The sequence below is a fragment of the Oryza glaberrima genome, chromosome 1 (genome assembly GCF_000147395.1).
Source record: "Oryza glaberrima chromosome 1, OglaRS2, whole genome shotgun sequence".
Classification (NCBI taxonomy): Eukaryota; Viridiplantae; Streptophyta; class Magnoliopsida; order Poales; family Poaceae; genus Oryza; species Oryza glaberrima.
In genome coordinates, this window is record NC_068326.1 from 7,039,586 (window position 1) to 7,053,107 (window position 13,522).

Genomic DNA, 13,522 nt, shown 5'->3' on the forward strand with positions numbered 1-13,522 from the left:
ACGTTTAACAGCGAATTGCCAGTGGTATAAACAACGTTTGCCGCAACAATCTCCCGCCAAGAAAAGGAAAAGAAACTCTTGGTTGTTAGTGACACGCCTATAAAAAGCCATGCTTACGTGGATTACACAGAGTTTCATCAAAACAACCGATCAAACGAGGTGAAGGTAAACAAATTGAATTGATCAAACGGCGACGTTGAAGGTAAACCAAAGATGGCAGACCCCGCCGGCGCCGGCGGCGAGCAGGAGGCGCCGTCGGTGGAGGCGGCGTTCGCGGGGCAGCCGCCGCCGCCGTGGTGGCAGCAGGTGACGGTGCGGGCGGTGGCCGTGAGCGTGGTGCTCGGCACGCTGTTCAGCTTCATGGCGATGCGGACCGGCCTCACCGCCGGCTTCGTGCCGTCGTTCAACATGTCGGCGAGCCTCCTCAGCTTCTTCATCATCAAGTCGTGGACGCGGCTGATGGCACGCTGCGGCGTCGCCTCCCAGCCCTTCACAAGGCAGGAGAACGTCGTGGTGCAGACATGCGTGATCTCCTGCGCCACATTGTCAATCTACGGTAGGTACCCGCACTGTCCTCCTCCCCCGTGTGTCTTCTAGCAAATAACCATATTTTTTTCTATCACGTCCGATGGTCGGTTGATCGATCGATCGTTGGACGTTGGTCTCCTACGTTTGTTTTTTTGATGATGAGGGGGATGTACGTCTGTGCAGGTGGTTTCACGAGCTACCTGCTGGCGATGAACGAGACGGTGGCCAAGGCGGCCGGCGGAGGAACGGACGGCCGGAATGTGTACACGTTGCACACCGGGAAGATCGTGGCCTTCCTCTTCCTCGTCACCTTCTCCAGCTTGTTCTGCACTCTGCCGCTGAGGAAGGTGCGTATAATCGATTCATCATCGCAAATTCACCCTAGCCATTTCACATCTATTTAACACACACACACACACACACACACAGAGGGAGTAACATTTAAACAAAATTTAATCTCTGATTAACCAACCACTCCCCTGTTCATTTCTTGGCAGACAATGATCGTGGACTACAAGCTGATATACCCATCTGGTTCAGCCGTTGCCGGCATCGTCAACAGCTTCCACACACCCAAGGGAGCAACAAAAGCCAAGTAAATTAACATTTCTCATGTCAGTTCATGCAAAAATTTCGCAAAGATTAAAATCATCAACCGGCATGTTCAATTCAGATTGCAGGTCAATGCGATGTTCAAATCCGTGGCCGGGAGCTTCGCGTGGGCGTTCTTCCAGTGGTTCTACACGGGGGGAGACGGGTGCGGGTTCCATGCTTTCCCGCTGTTCGGGCTCGAGGCGTACAAGGAGAAGTTCTACTTCGACTTCTCGGCGAGCCTCGTCGGCGTCGGCATGATCTGCCCCCACCTGATCAACTTCTCCATGCTCCTTGGGTCCATCTCCTCTTCCGGGTTCATCTGGCCCGCGTTACAGGCGAAGCAAGGGGAATGGTACACCGATCCTTCCCCGACCAGCTTCAAGGGAATCAATGGATACAAGGTTAGAAACAGACATATGTTGATTGTTGTGATTTCTGAATGGCAATCGCCAATCGCTTGTTAGTACCTTGTCCGTTCCTTTTTACCTGTCGTTTTTAACGTCGGTATGCCACCTTTGTACATGTTTGGTCATCATGGTATGGAAATATTTTTCACCAAAATTGTACTTCCTGTGATAATAAGTATATTTGATTTTTAGAATAAGATATGAAATTTTCAACTTTGATCAAATCTTGTTTTAAATGTTAAATATTCATAAGTGGAGGGAGTAATTTTCTTTTCTTTTCTTTTCTTTTTATGAATCGGCTCAAGAGGCACAAATTTCATTGAATAAAGCACATCAAAATTTTTATACAGGTATAAAATAAAACTTTGCACAGAAAATTAACCCATAATCTCGGAAAGATGCTTTGCTCCCATCAAGGTTAGGTTTTTGCCTCTTAATCTTTGTGTTCAAAGTTATCGCTGACAGCTCCTTGCACTGGAACATTTTTTTGGTTTCTCTTCTTCCAAATTTTCTATGGTAGTTTGTTTCGACGTGACAAATCTTAATACTTTTGTGCGAGTTATTATCTAAGAACGAAGAGAGTTATTATCGGCGAGATCTCTCTTTACATTCTCTCTTTACATTTCACTGACCATTTTGTGCTTGGATCGAACATGCAGGTGCCCATGGGGGTATCCATGGTGCTCGGGGATTGCCTGTTCCAGCTAGGCGCCATCACTGTCAAGGCGGTGCAGCACTACCGCAAGGGGCGGCAGGAGCAGAAGCTCGCCGTCGATGGCGCGGCCGATGACGGCGGCGGCGGCTGTGTCCCCGACGACGACGACGAGAACAAGTGGCACGCCACGTACGACGAGCGGCGCAGGAACCAGGTGTTCCTGAGCGACGGGATCCCCGACCAATTCGCCGTCGCCGGGTACGTCGCGCTGGCGGCGCTCTCGACGGCGCTGGTGCCGCGCATCTTCCCGCAGATCCGGTACCACCACGTCGCCGTCTGCTACGCGGTGGCGCCGCTCCTGGCGTTCTGCAACTCGTACACCTCCGGGCTGATGGACTGGTCGCTGGCGACGGTGTACGGGAAGCTCGCCATCTTCGTGGTCGGCGCGTCGGTCGGCGCCGCGTCGGGCGGCGTGATCGCCGGGCTCGCCGCGTGCGGCGTCATGATGGTGATCATCGGCGACGCCGCGGAGCTGATGCACGACTTCAAGACGGCGTACCTGACGCTCACCTCGCCGGTGTCCATGTTCGCCAGCCAGGCGATCGGCACGGCGCTCGGCTGCGTCGTCAACCCGGCCGTCTTCCTCGCGTTCCGGTGGCTCGCCGGCGCGGAACACCCGCCGGGCGACCCCGGGTCGGCGTACGCGGCGCCGATGGCCGTCGCCTACCGCGGCATCGCCGTGCTCGGCGTGGAGGGCGTCGGCACCCTGCCGAGGCACGCCATCGCGCTGTGCGCCGCCTGCTTCGCTGCGGCGGTGTTCCTGGACACGGCGGGGGCGGCGGCGAGGGCGGCGCGGTGGAGGGTGGGGGGCTGGGTGCCGAACCCGATGGCCATGGCGATCCCGTTCTTCGTCGGGCCGACGTTCGCCATCGACATGTGCGTCGGCAGCCTGCTGCTGATGGCGTGGCGGAGGGCGGACAGGCAGGGCGCCGCGACGCTGGCCGTCGTGGTGGCGTCCGGGCTCATCTGCGGCGAAGGGCTGTGGATGCTGCCGTCGGCGGTGCTCGCCATGCTCAAGGTGCAGCCGCCCATCTGCATGAAGTTCCTCTCCAGAAGCCAGATCCAGGAGGTGCGGCAGCACTTCGTGCTCGGCGCCGCGGATATCCAGCCCGCGGTGACGCTGACGCATCATCATCATCAATGATATAATATACTGGAGTACTCATCATCAGCTTGTAAATTGGCGGGAATGATCATATTGTTTTGAATTGTGAGTAGGAGCATTATGCCTGCTGAAAAGGGAGAAGTGAAAACTGCTGGTGTCGAACAAATCAAGCACATGAAAACGAAAACCTAATATGGACCAACTACCAAATCTTTGACTTCGACTTCGTGGAAAACATCCATAAGTGAGTTCGGACGGTGTTCTGAGACTAAAACCACGAAGTCAAAGTGCGGGAATGATCATATTGTTTTGAATTGTGAGTAGGAGCACTATGCCTGCTGAAAAGTGAGAAGTGAAAACTGCTGGTGTTGAACAAATCAAGCACATGAAAACGAAAACCTAATATGGACCAACTACCAAATCTTAGGTGGTTTTCAATTGGCAAACAACGAAAACCTAATATGGACAAGGGACTACCTATACATTTGTCAACAAATTTTCTCCCAAAAATTTGACATATATAATTATAGTACAATTGTAGTGTAATTACACTGTAACTTATATGTAATTACACTGTAACTCGCATGTAACTACAGTGTAACTTATATGTAAGTTTCACATAATTTTGAATCGTTAGATCTATTACAAAATTTGTTTTGGTGAGGAATAAAACAAATCATAGCACACATATATGAGAAAAGAATTTTTCCCACGACCTCCATTTTACCGAAATAACATGTTACGGAGAGATTTTTGAAAGTTACATACAAGTTACACTATAGTTACAGTGTAATTACATGCAACTTACAGTGTAATTACACTACGATTGTACTGTAATTACATATGTCAAATTTTTGGGAAAAAATTTGTCGACAAATATATAGCAAAATCGTATGGACCAACTACCAAATCTTAGGTGGTTTTTAGTTGGCACCCATGGTTGGTCCAAACAATGAAGGCAAATTTTGCTACAGGACACTTCGACTTCGTGGAAAACATCCATAAGTGAGTTCGGACGGTGTCCTGAGACTAAAACCACAAAGTCAAAGTGTCCTATAGCAAAATTTGCCAAAAAGGAAATAGAGGGTCCTAAGAAAATGAAACGCCAACAAAAGGTTTTAACATAATAAAAAAATCAACTGATATCAAAACCTCACCAAAGTTATCAGAGCTTCATATGAGGCTTCAATATGGATTAGAACAAACCAAACACACCTCAGAAGCATATGGTTCATGTCAGTAATGCTAAATATGCTAGAGTGTCTTGCACCATGAAAGCATTTTTAAATCACTTGATCAAAAGAAAAAAAAATTCTGCAACATTTTACAGTAGCTAGCAACGCATACATTGGTCCTCCAATGGTTTCCATTACAAAAGGATCTGGTCAATGAAGAGGGAGAAAGGGTTCTGAGCAATATCCAAAGTAGTTTATTAAGCCATCTTTATAGTTCACATAAATAAAAAGAAAAGAGTGCTTCCTTTTCTAACTAATTCTGCAGGCTCACAAATGAACTTGACGGACTACTAATCTCCTGGTTCCAGAAGCAGGCTGCCGTCATACTCCATCAGTATCAGCTGTTGTCCAAGAATAGTAATTCAGCATAATCCATCAGTTTCAGCTGTTGTCCAACAGTATTAAGTCAACATAATTGTTCAACGAATTGAAGCAAAAGAAATCTAAAACTACTGCTGTTACTTTTAGCTTACTTCACAATCAAATGCCAAGTCATAAGTTCCGCCATGAATGGAAGCAAGTAGAGTAAAGAAAAGCTAAAAACAAAAAAAAAATGTTGGTACCCCTGTAGGACAAGATGCAACTAATGTTTTTCCTCATTTAACATCGTGTGCAGATAACACTGATCTTTGGGTGAAATGTCAGTACATCTCACCAAAAGATTCAGTGTTGCTTATTCACTAAGTAGAGTTTTAGATTGCATAGAAGTTAAAAAAAATCATCAGTACATTTTCTTCAATGTTTCCATTGGACAATTTTTAACCTGATAACTCTTCATCTTCTCCGTTAAAATACAAGTGGTATTCATAAATCGGAACTAGGTTTGGTGATAATCTACAACTATAAATTACTAAATAGCATAGCATCCACAAATATCTCAATAACGGTGGGGACATTTTAGTGTTCACCTTTCCCAGTTGGTATTCATCTAGTTTCATCTTGTCCTACAACAAGAAATGAAAAGAAGAATAAAAAACGACTCTATTTCAACAAACAGAACTGGAGAATTATGTCAACAAAAGATGACTGGCGTCAAACTAAACGATGAAAACGATGAAAGCATGACTTGCATCTACGCTAGCAGAGTTGAAGTGCTAATGCTAGGGTACAGAAGTGGAGGGAATGAAACAAATGATACACCCAAATCGTTACGCACATTTGGGCCAATGTTTATTCTGCGCATTGGGATCAACTATGACAGGTCACTACTACCAGTAGCATGATGTTAGCTTTGAGCCAGGTTATCAGTGACAATGAGCACAGAATTGGCCAATGATTCACATCAACAGAATGACTATCGAAACTTATGAACCATCATACATCTGAAGATGAGAAGAGTAACTTCAGTTTTTACCTTCCGTGAGCCACCCGAGGCCTTGCCCGGGAACGGCGAGCATGGACGTCATCCGCGCGGCGGCGGTGGCGCTGTGCAGAGGCAGCAGGGACTCCACGCATACACTCAGCTCAACAGGCGACCTGCGCAAACAACGAAGCCGACGCCATATCAGTCCCGCATACCTGTGCGCGGGGCCAGCGGCGGGTGTCGTGCACTCGTGCCATACCTGAGGATGCGAGGGGGCGCGGCCAGCGCGCGACGGAGAGACGGGCGCGCGGCGGAGGAGGACGCGGACGCGGACCTCGCCGGCGCCGCGCGGAGGAGAGAGGCGGACGAGCGGAGCAGCGACCTCGCGGCGGCGGCGGCGGCGGCGGCCATCGTAGAGGATTCCGAGATGGGGTTTCCTTTCGTTTTTCCTCCTGCAGTGGCAGATACTGTAATTTTGCGTGATTCAATATGGGCCGTCTATTTGGGCCGAGTTATTTGGGCCGGGTTTTTGGTTTCTTCCTTTTTTTTCTGGGGTTCGCTTCGAAGCCTCGGCCTCTTTTTCGCTTCCCCCTCCCTTCCGACTCCCCAACGGCGGCGGCGGCGGCGGCGTCGGCGTGGTGCGGCGGCGAGGGTTTTAAGTAGGCTGCGCGGCGGAGAACGCCGGGGACGCGAGCGGAGTGATCTAGCCTTATCCTCCTTCGTCGCCTCCGGATTGGTTTCGCGGCGGCCGGCCGTGTCTCCTGACTGCGTCTGTGGCCGGGATGAGGGTGAAGGTGATATCGCGCTCCACCGACGAGTTCACGCGGGAGCGCAGCCAGGACCTGCAGGTGCGTCGCGTCCCCGCTTCCGCTTCCCCTTGGCTGCTTCATGTTGCTGTTTGTAGGTTTTGATTGGTAGCAGTGATGACTTCGTTGGTTTGCTCCCTCGCGAGAGCGCGATGTAGTCTCCATGCTTTAGTTCTATGATATGGAGCTTTGTTGTTGCAATCAGCTCGTAGGTTCTGAAGCACCGAGTTTGTTTGCACTCGAGGACGAATGAGTGGTACAAATATATGCCTAGTCAATTTGGTGTAGCTGCGAAGTTTCTAGGGGCTAATTTTTATCCCCTTTTGCTGGGATTGTGTTGATTTTCTTGAATTCATCGGTTGACATGTGGTATATATCGATGCATAAGAGCCACTGCAGAGTTCCCTTTTTCTAGTTTGGTTCTAGCTAAGGTTAACAGAAGAGCTTTGTTTCAAATGTCTGGACAGAGTATTGGTTGGAGAGATGTCTCATTGTTGCTTTGCATTCTAGGTTAATATAGTAGATATCTACCGTCCATTTTTTAGTCAAGCGATTTACATAATTATGAAGTTAGGTTTTGAATCCTTATTTTTTCCTGAAATATACACTGAGTTTTTGAATGCTATGGCCAACACTAGGTTCAGGTCATTGAAAGTTTGTCTGGTCACTTGCTTAGGCCAATATGATTACTCTGGTTCCAGCCACTGACATTTTCTATCTCATTTGTTGCTCCCAACAGAAAGTATTCCGCAATTATGATCCAGCACTTCGTTCTCAGGAGAAAGCGGTTGAATACACCAGGGCTCTTAATGCTGCGAAGTTAGAGAAGGTTTGTGTGTCATTTCTTCTCTGTGTTTTTTTTTCTTTCATAGTACAGATTTTGACGTGAACTTTGCTGCTCTGGTTTCAGATATTTGCTAGGCCATTTATTGGAGCAATGGATGGCCATGTTGATGCTGTATCATGCATGGCGAAAAACCCCAATTATTTGAAAGCAATATTTTCTGGCTCAATGGATGGGGGTAATTACCATACTTCTGTACTAGGATGCTGCTTTTGTCTCCTGATGTTCTTCTCATTCTTATTTGCGCCTTTGATAAAGTAGTTCAATCAATGCAGCCATAACATGCAGACCTTCAGTTTTCTGTCTTTTGAGCCTGGGGGTGATACTCACATCAGATGTTTTGTCTGAGTACATTTGCATAGCTAGTTATAGTTACTAACTCTTGTCTTCTGATGCACTTAGAAACTATATTATGAACCTGAACATTTGTTTGCATTTCCTGAGTACGATGCACTTAGAAACTATATTATGAACCTGAACATTTGTTTGCATTTCCTGAGTACTTAGTTGATTGATAAAGACAATATCGGTATTACAAGTGAACTGCTATTCGTGTGCATTAATTGTATCTGATGATGCATGCAGGCAGTTTATATAATCGTTATATTATCAGGAACTGATGTTTATGACATAACAGCAGTGTGCATTTGTGTTGTCATTTTTACAAGTATAATTTGGTTGTATTATGTTTCAGTACTGTACATGCTGTGGCCATTTTATGTAACTTTAGAAACTGGAACTGTTTTTGGTTCACTTCCTGCTATGTCGAAGCAGATGATTTTAATTCATCTATTCAGAACAAAGTGACAATCATGCACTGCTTTATCATAGTTACATTTGGATCTGAAATGGTTAACTATAGCTTCTGTTTTGCTGGCAGATATTCGTCTGTGGGACATTGCTGCAAGGTACTAATATAACAGTGTTGATACTCTCGCCAGAGGATCATCCTTTTTTATTATGTCCAAACTCGTGGCACCAGTTTGTTCATCTATGCATATCCTTGTCCATATTGCTAGCTAGAGCAGTTCTTAATTATGTCACTTACAAATGTCATTTTCTTTTTGTTGACTAACAAAAACAGGAAGACAGTCTGCCAGTTCCCTGGACATCAGGGTGCTGTGAGGGGTTTGGCGACATCTACTGATGGTGATCTTCTAGTATCATGTGGTGTTGACTGCACGTAAGTTAAATTTGTGGTTGTCTTATGAAATAATCTTATTTCCAAACTCAGTCTTAGTTAGAGTACTGAAACTCTGAACCTAAAACTGCCACAAGCTTAACCCCAACTAAACAACTCTTTTTTACACGTTTACTTATATGGTTTAGGACCCATTTGTACTAATAAAGTAAGAAGCTTACGGTGCCTTGCATATAACATTTACACTGGTTACACATGTATTGAATGAAACTGTGGCTCTAATATTAATTTTACTTCATTTAAATCAACCTTCTCAATGTATGAAGTAAAAAAGATGTAATTGCGGAATACCGGCTGTCTGTTCTTACTGTGTGCACTTATCCATCCATTGCAGTGTTCGACTATGGAAAGTCCCTATGCTCAAGATGGTAGACACTAACGATGCTATTGGAGATGCTTCTCAGGTATACACTGAATGCACACGTCTAGATTCTTTTGTCTTATCCTGGGTATATCTTATTTGATTAACTTGCTACTGTTTATAGCCTTCAGCGGTCTACACCTGGAAGCATGCGTTTTGGTAAGAGTGTGCTTTGTTATGTTCCAGATTTATTTGAAACTATAGCCTGTAGGTTCCCAGGTTGATCACCAGGTTTCTTTTTTCATTATTTTTAGGGGTGTTGACCACCAGTGGGATGGCAATCTTTTTGCAACTGTAGGTGCTCAGGTTGATATATGGGATCAAAACAGGTAGAATATTTGAGGATTCACTTGCAGCAGTTTATCCTTTCGTTTGAGTCGTCGCCAGCACTGACACTTTCATCATTTGTATAGGTCAGAGCCAATAAATAGCTTTGAATGGGGTAAAGATACAGTTCTGTCCGTGAGATTTAATCCTGGAGAACCTGATGTTCTAATTACATCAGCTAGGTAAGTTTAGTTATTTAGGATAAATAACTGATGACTAATTATTTTAAAATTCATGTTCTCCTTTTGACTCATCCAATTATGTGGACACTTTTTTAAATTTCTTGCTCAATGACCTTGATGCCAGTTTTGGTCAATCCTATTTCTTGGCTGTGAATATTATCATTTATTGTTTTGCCTCTCAAAAAACTTCTTAACACGGTAATGTGGGATGATATCAATTTTGCAGTGATCGGAGTATAACACTTTATGATCTACGCATGTCATCCCCTGCTAGAAAGCTAATCATGAAGGTTTGTTGAATTCTATTTTATTTGTGGATGCTTGGCAGACCTTAGAATTTCAAAACCGATACATGTAACATATGGACATTGTTGATTCTGTCATGCAGAAAAAGTTTACTCTGTTCTCATAGACAACTACAAGGTGTCTGTGATAGCTAGTAGTTGATATTGTCTCCCTCCAATGTTTTCTGCTGTAGTTACTGCATCATTTATTCACTTCCAAGTCAAAAATATAAGTGAAAACAATTATCTTATGAAGAGAAAATTCCTTTTCCACTTGAAAATGGACGGGCTCTAAAAATAGCTACTACCTCCATCCAAAATATAAGAACTTTTATGGTTGGGCATGGGTATTAAGGAAGTAGGTGGAATTAAATGGGGGAAGATATATGATTGGTTGAGAAGAGGAAGTATGTGGAGAAATTAAATGGGGGAAGGTTGTGATTGGTTGAGAAGAGAATGTAGGTGGAGAAGTTGCTAGATTTTGAGACGGAGGGAGTACTGTTTTCCCTTTAATTTTTTCTGCGGGTGCCAGCTTGCTATTTGAGTAGCTGCAGAACCATCAAGAAGCTAATGCAACTTTTGCTTATGCAGACAAGGTGCAACTCAATATGCTGGAACCCTAGGGAGCCTATGAACTTCACTGCCGTAAGATTTATTTGTTTCCTGTATATGGTGCTGACTGTCGAATGAATTATTTGAACTGTATGCTATAGTTCTGGAGCTTACCTGTCAAGCTTTCCTTACAAATAGTGCAAGCCTAAACTATGTTTTGGTCTTTTTATCATCTAGTAACATCTATCCTGATACTTTTTCTTGCTAGGCAAATGAAGATACAAATTGCTATTCCTTTGATGCTAGAAAGCTTGATGAAGCCAAAGTTGTTCACAAGGGCCATGTTTCAGCAGTGTAAGTAGCATTTGGATTTTGGAACCTTTTTTTTATACCCTGTTTTCTTTAAAATAGATATATTTGCAAATATTGATCCCTTGTAAAGAAAAAAAGTTAGTAGATATATCTGCAAAGACTGATTCCTTGGTAAAGAAAAAAAAGGTCAATTTACCCATTTATTTTGTTGGGTGTTAACTAAGCATATTATAAGTTCTAAACTCATAAACCAACTCAATTTTCTACAAATATGAGAAATGCATACATATATGGCATGGCATCAATATGCTATCGAGGATCTTGGCGGAAGGTTTGTGTGTGAAATCCAGTCCTCCGCAAAAGATTCTATAAGTATCAAACACATGCAGAGTTAATATCCCATGCAATTTCCCATTATATCCTGCATCTTTTGCTACTCTTCTTGATTCTGGGAAGTCATTTTACATGAACGTTCTTCACAGGATGGACATTGATTATTCACCAACAGGGCGTGAATTTGTTACGGGTTCCTACGATAGAACAGTACGTGGACTCTCGAAGATACTATAGTGACCTTACATTCTAGACATGTATTGGTGATTTTGCATTAACAACTTTGTTGTCAATGCTTCTCGCAGGTGCGGATCTTCCAATATAATGGTGATCATAGCAGGGAGATATACCATACTAAGAGGATGCAAAGGTTCTTTTCCATTATTTTATTGGCATTCTAGCTTTAACTGATGCTACTTTCTAAGATCAAACATCAGAGTGTTCTCAACCTAATGGACAACAAGATCAAATATAATATTTCACCTTCAAATGCTTATATAGCTGACACTTGTTACCTGTCAGACTGTTATCTTATTGAACACGGCTTTATGGGGTTTCCATTGCATCAGTCCTGTCTAAATCATTTTACCTCTTATCTTTGCAGGGTGTTTTGTGTGAAATACACCTATGATGGAACCTATTTGGTTTCTGGCAGTGATGATACGAATCTTCGGCTGTGGAAGTCCAAAGCTTCAGAACAGTTGGGAGTTGTAAGTTTCTAACACCATCTTCTGTTTGCCACTTTGGCTTACTTGCTCATATGTCTTGTGATTTGCACTCACCCTCTTGCTACAAATTGGAAGCTAATTTGGACAAGAAACTCTGTTTCTCACTGTTGAATGTAGATGCTTAACAAAGTAAACATATCAACAGCCATTTGTTTTTCACTTGCTTTTAATTGCTTTTCTGTGCTATTATCATACACTGCCATTAGATCAAGTGTTGTGCTGAATTAAAAATAATGGATAACCACCAGAAAAATGTTGGCATATATACATGGCCAGTGAGAGAAAAAGGAGACAGAAGCAATCTGCGATGAATGATTAAGTGCTGCTAGGTGCTAGTGGTGTTCTTAGGTTCCAGAGTGGTCTTGTGAGATGCTAGCATACATTAGCATAGACTAGGTGAACATAGAACTCGTGCAAAGCAACATGAGAATGCCCGATCCACTGCAATTTGGAACTCAGTGAATGCTCTTCTGTTTCAGTAGAATTTACTGTGCAAGTCTGCCTTGAATGCTTGAACTTTGATGATTATTAACATGAGCTGTGCCTTATTCTTAGAAAAGGCTGTACCACTCGGTACCTTGTTTACATGTTCTTTCTGTTAGTTCATGAACAATTGTTACCATACCCATTGTTTTGCTGTCCTTTTTTTCCAATGTGCACAGGTCTTATTGTCATCGAACAAAGCAACTGATATATTGCGCATTATTGTTTCATGTTTGTACTTTATTTCATAATATTTTCTAATGCATTATTGTCCTTTTGCAGCTTCTTCCAAGAGAACGCAGAAAACAAGAATACCTAGATGCTGTCAAGGAGCGGTATAAGCACCTTCCCGAAGTCAAGCGGATTGTGAGGTAATATAACCGCCTCTTGACGTGGGGAAGTTCCACGTACTTTGTATAGATCATCTCGTTTACAATCCCCATACTTGGAACAATCATTTTGTTGATATTGCATCGATGGCGTTTCGCTGCAGGCATAGGCACTTACCTAAGCCAATCTACAAGGCGGCCAGCTTAAGGCGAACAATGATTGAAGCAGAAAACCGTAAAGAAGAAAGGAGGCGTGCGCACAGTGCCCCCGGGAGCATGCCTGTGCAGCCCTTCAGGAAGAGAAGAATCATCAAAGAAGTAGAGTAAAATGGAAGAATATGTGTGGCACAAAACCAAACGCCGCGATTTTACAGGTCTAGCTCAAGACGGGGACATGTCTAATCATCCACCAAACCATTCATCGGAGAGTGACGTCTGTTGCAAACAGTGTTTAGAAAGCAGCCCCAGCAGCAGCAGAAATCGAAGGGTCTATGGTTCATCCGTTTATAAAGGGCTGAAATTTTTGCTTCTGCTCAATTTGTTGTATCGTTTTGCCTGTAACGATTTATGAACCTTCTAGTTATGTATCTCGTATTACTTTTCTGATGAGTAACCTGTGTAATAGCTATGTCGAATGGAACAATACATGTGTGGCTCTGTCAGCACGCTGAATGTTCTGCTTGGACTTTGTTAACGTTGAAGGTCACTATACAGATCTTTGGCAACTAATAATTGCAGACGAAGTTTAGGTTCGGTTCAAATCTGGAGATCAGGACAGAAGGAAGCGCAACAAGTCAAAAGGCGAGGGGCAGGATGTCGTCATCAATCGTTGGCATCTAGTACAGCGATTTGCAAAATCTTTTGTGGCGTCGAGTTGCAGTCGTCGTCACGTT

General features: G+C 44.1%; 3 protein-coding genes across 6 annotated transcripts; 2 read left to right on the forward strand and 1 right to left on the reverse strand.

The window, feature by feature from the left end:
* Window positions 1–5: 5 nt before the first annotated feature.
* LOC127761479 (probable metal-nicotianamine transporter YSL1) lies at window positions 6–3,932 on the forward strand. Its single transcript, XM_052285780.1, has 5 exons — window positions 6–556; window positions 712–875; window positions 1,026–1,123; window positions 1,202–1,523; window positions 2,189–3,932. The coding sequence occupies exons 1-5, from the start codon at window positions 214–216 to the stop codon at window positions 3,386–3,388; spliced, it is 2,127 nt and encodes a 708-aa protein (XP_052141740.1). The 5' UTR covers window positions 6–213; the 3' UTR covers window positions 3,389–3,932.
* An 823-nt stretch (window positions 3,933–4,755) lies between these two features.
* On the reverse strand, window positions 4,756–6,331 carry LOC127761562 (protein NUCLEAR FUSION DEFECTIVE 6, mitochondrial-like). 4 transcript variants are annotated; one of them, XM_052285882.1, is made up of 4 exons: window positions 6,147–6,331; window positions 5,939–6,060; window positions 5,493–5,528; window positions 4,756–4,925 (listed from the first exon to the last, which is right to left on the reverse strand). In XM_052285882.1, exons 1-3 carry the CDS (start codon window positions 6,296–6,298, stop codon window positions 5,509–5,511), a joined length of 294 nt encoding a protein of 97 aa, XP_052141842.1. In that variant the 5' UTR covers window positions 6,299–6,331; the 3' UTR covers window positions 4,756–4,925; window positions 5,493–5,508. The 4 variants fall into 4 exon arrangements, with proteins under 4 accessions (XP_052141842.1, XP_052141854.1, XP_052141848.1 ...); XM_052285894.1 differs by having other exon boundaries at window positions 4,756–4,969; XM_052285888.1 differs by lacking the exon at window positions 5,493–5,528.
* Window positions 6,332–6,456: 125 nt separating this feature from the next.
* On the forward strand, window positions 6,457–13,323 carry LOC127761503 (uncharacterized). The gene is made up of 17 exons (XM_052285809.1): window positions 6,457–6,735; window positions 7,433–7,522; window positions 7,604–7,715; window positions 8,418–8,445; window positions 8,622–8,720; window positions 9,073–9,142; window positions 9,224–9,258; window positions 9,354–9,428; window positions 9,513–9,608; window positions 9,835–9,898; window positions 10,484–10,537; window positions 10,713–10,798; window positions 11,239–11,299; window positions 11,395–11,459; window positions 11,694–11,799; window positions 12,583–12,671; window positions 12,794–13,323. Exons 1-17 carry the CDS (start codon window positions 6,670–6,672, stop codon window positions 12,954–12,956), a joined length of 1,359 nt encoding a protein of 452 aa, XP_052141769.1. The 5' UTR covers window positions 6,457–6,669; the 3' UTR covers window positions 12,957–13,323.
* The last annotated feature ends 199 nt before the right edge of the window (window positions 13,324–13,522 follow it).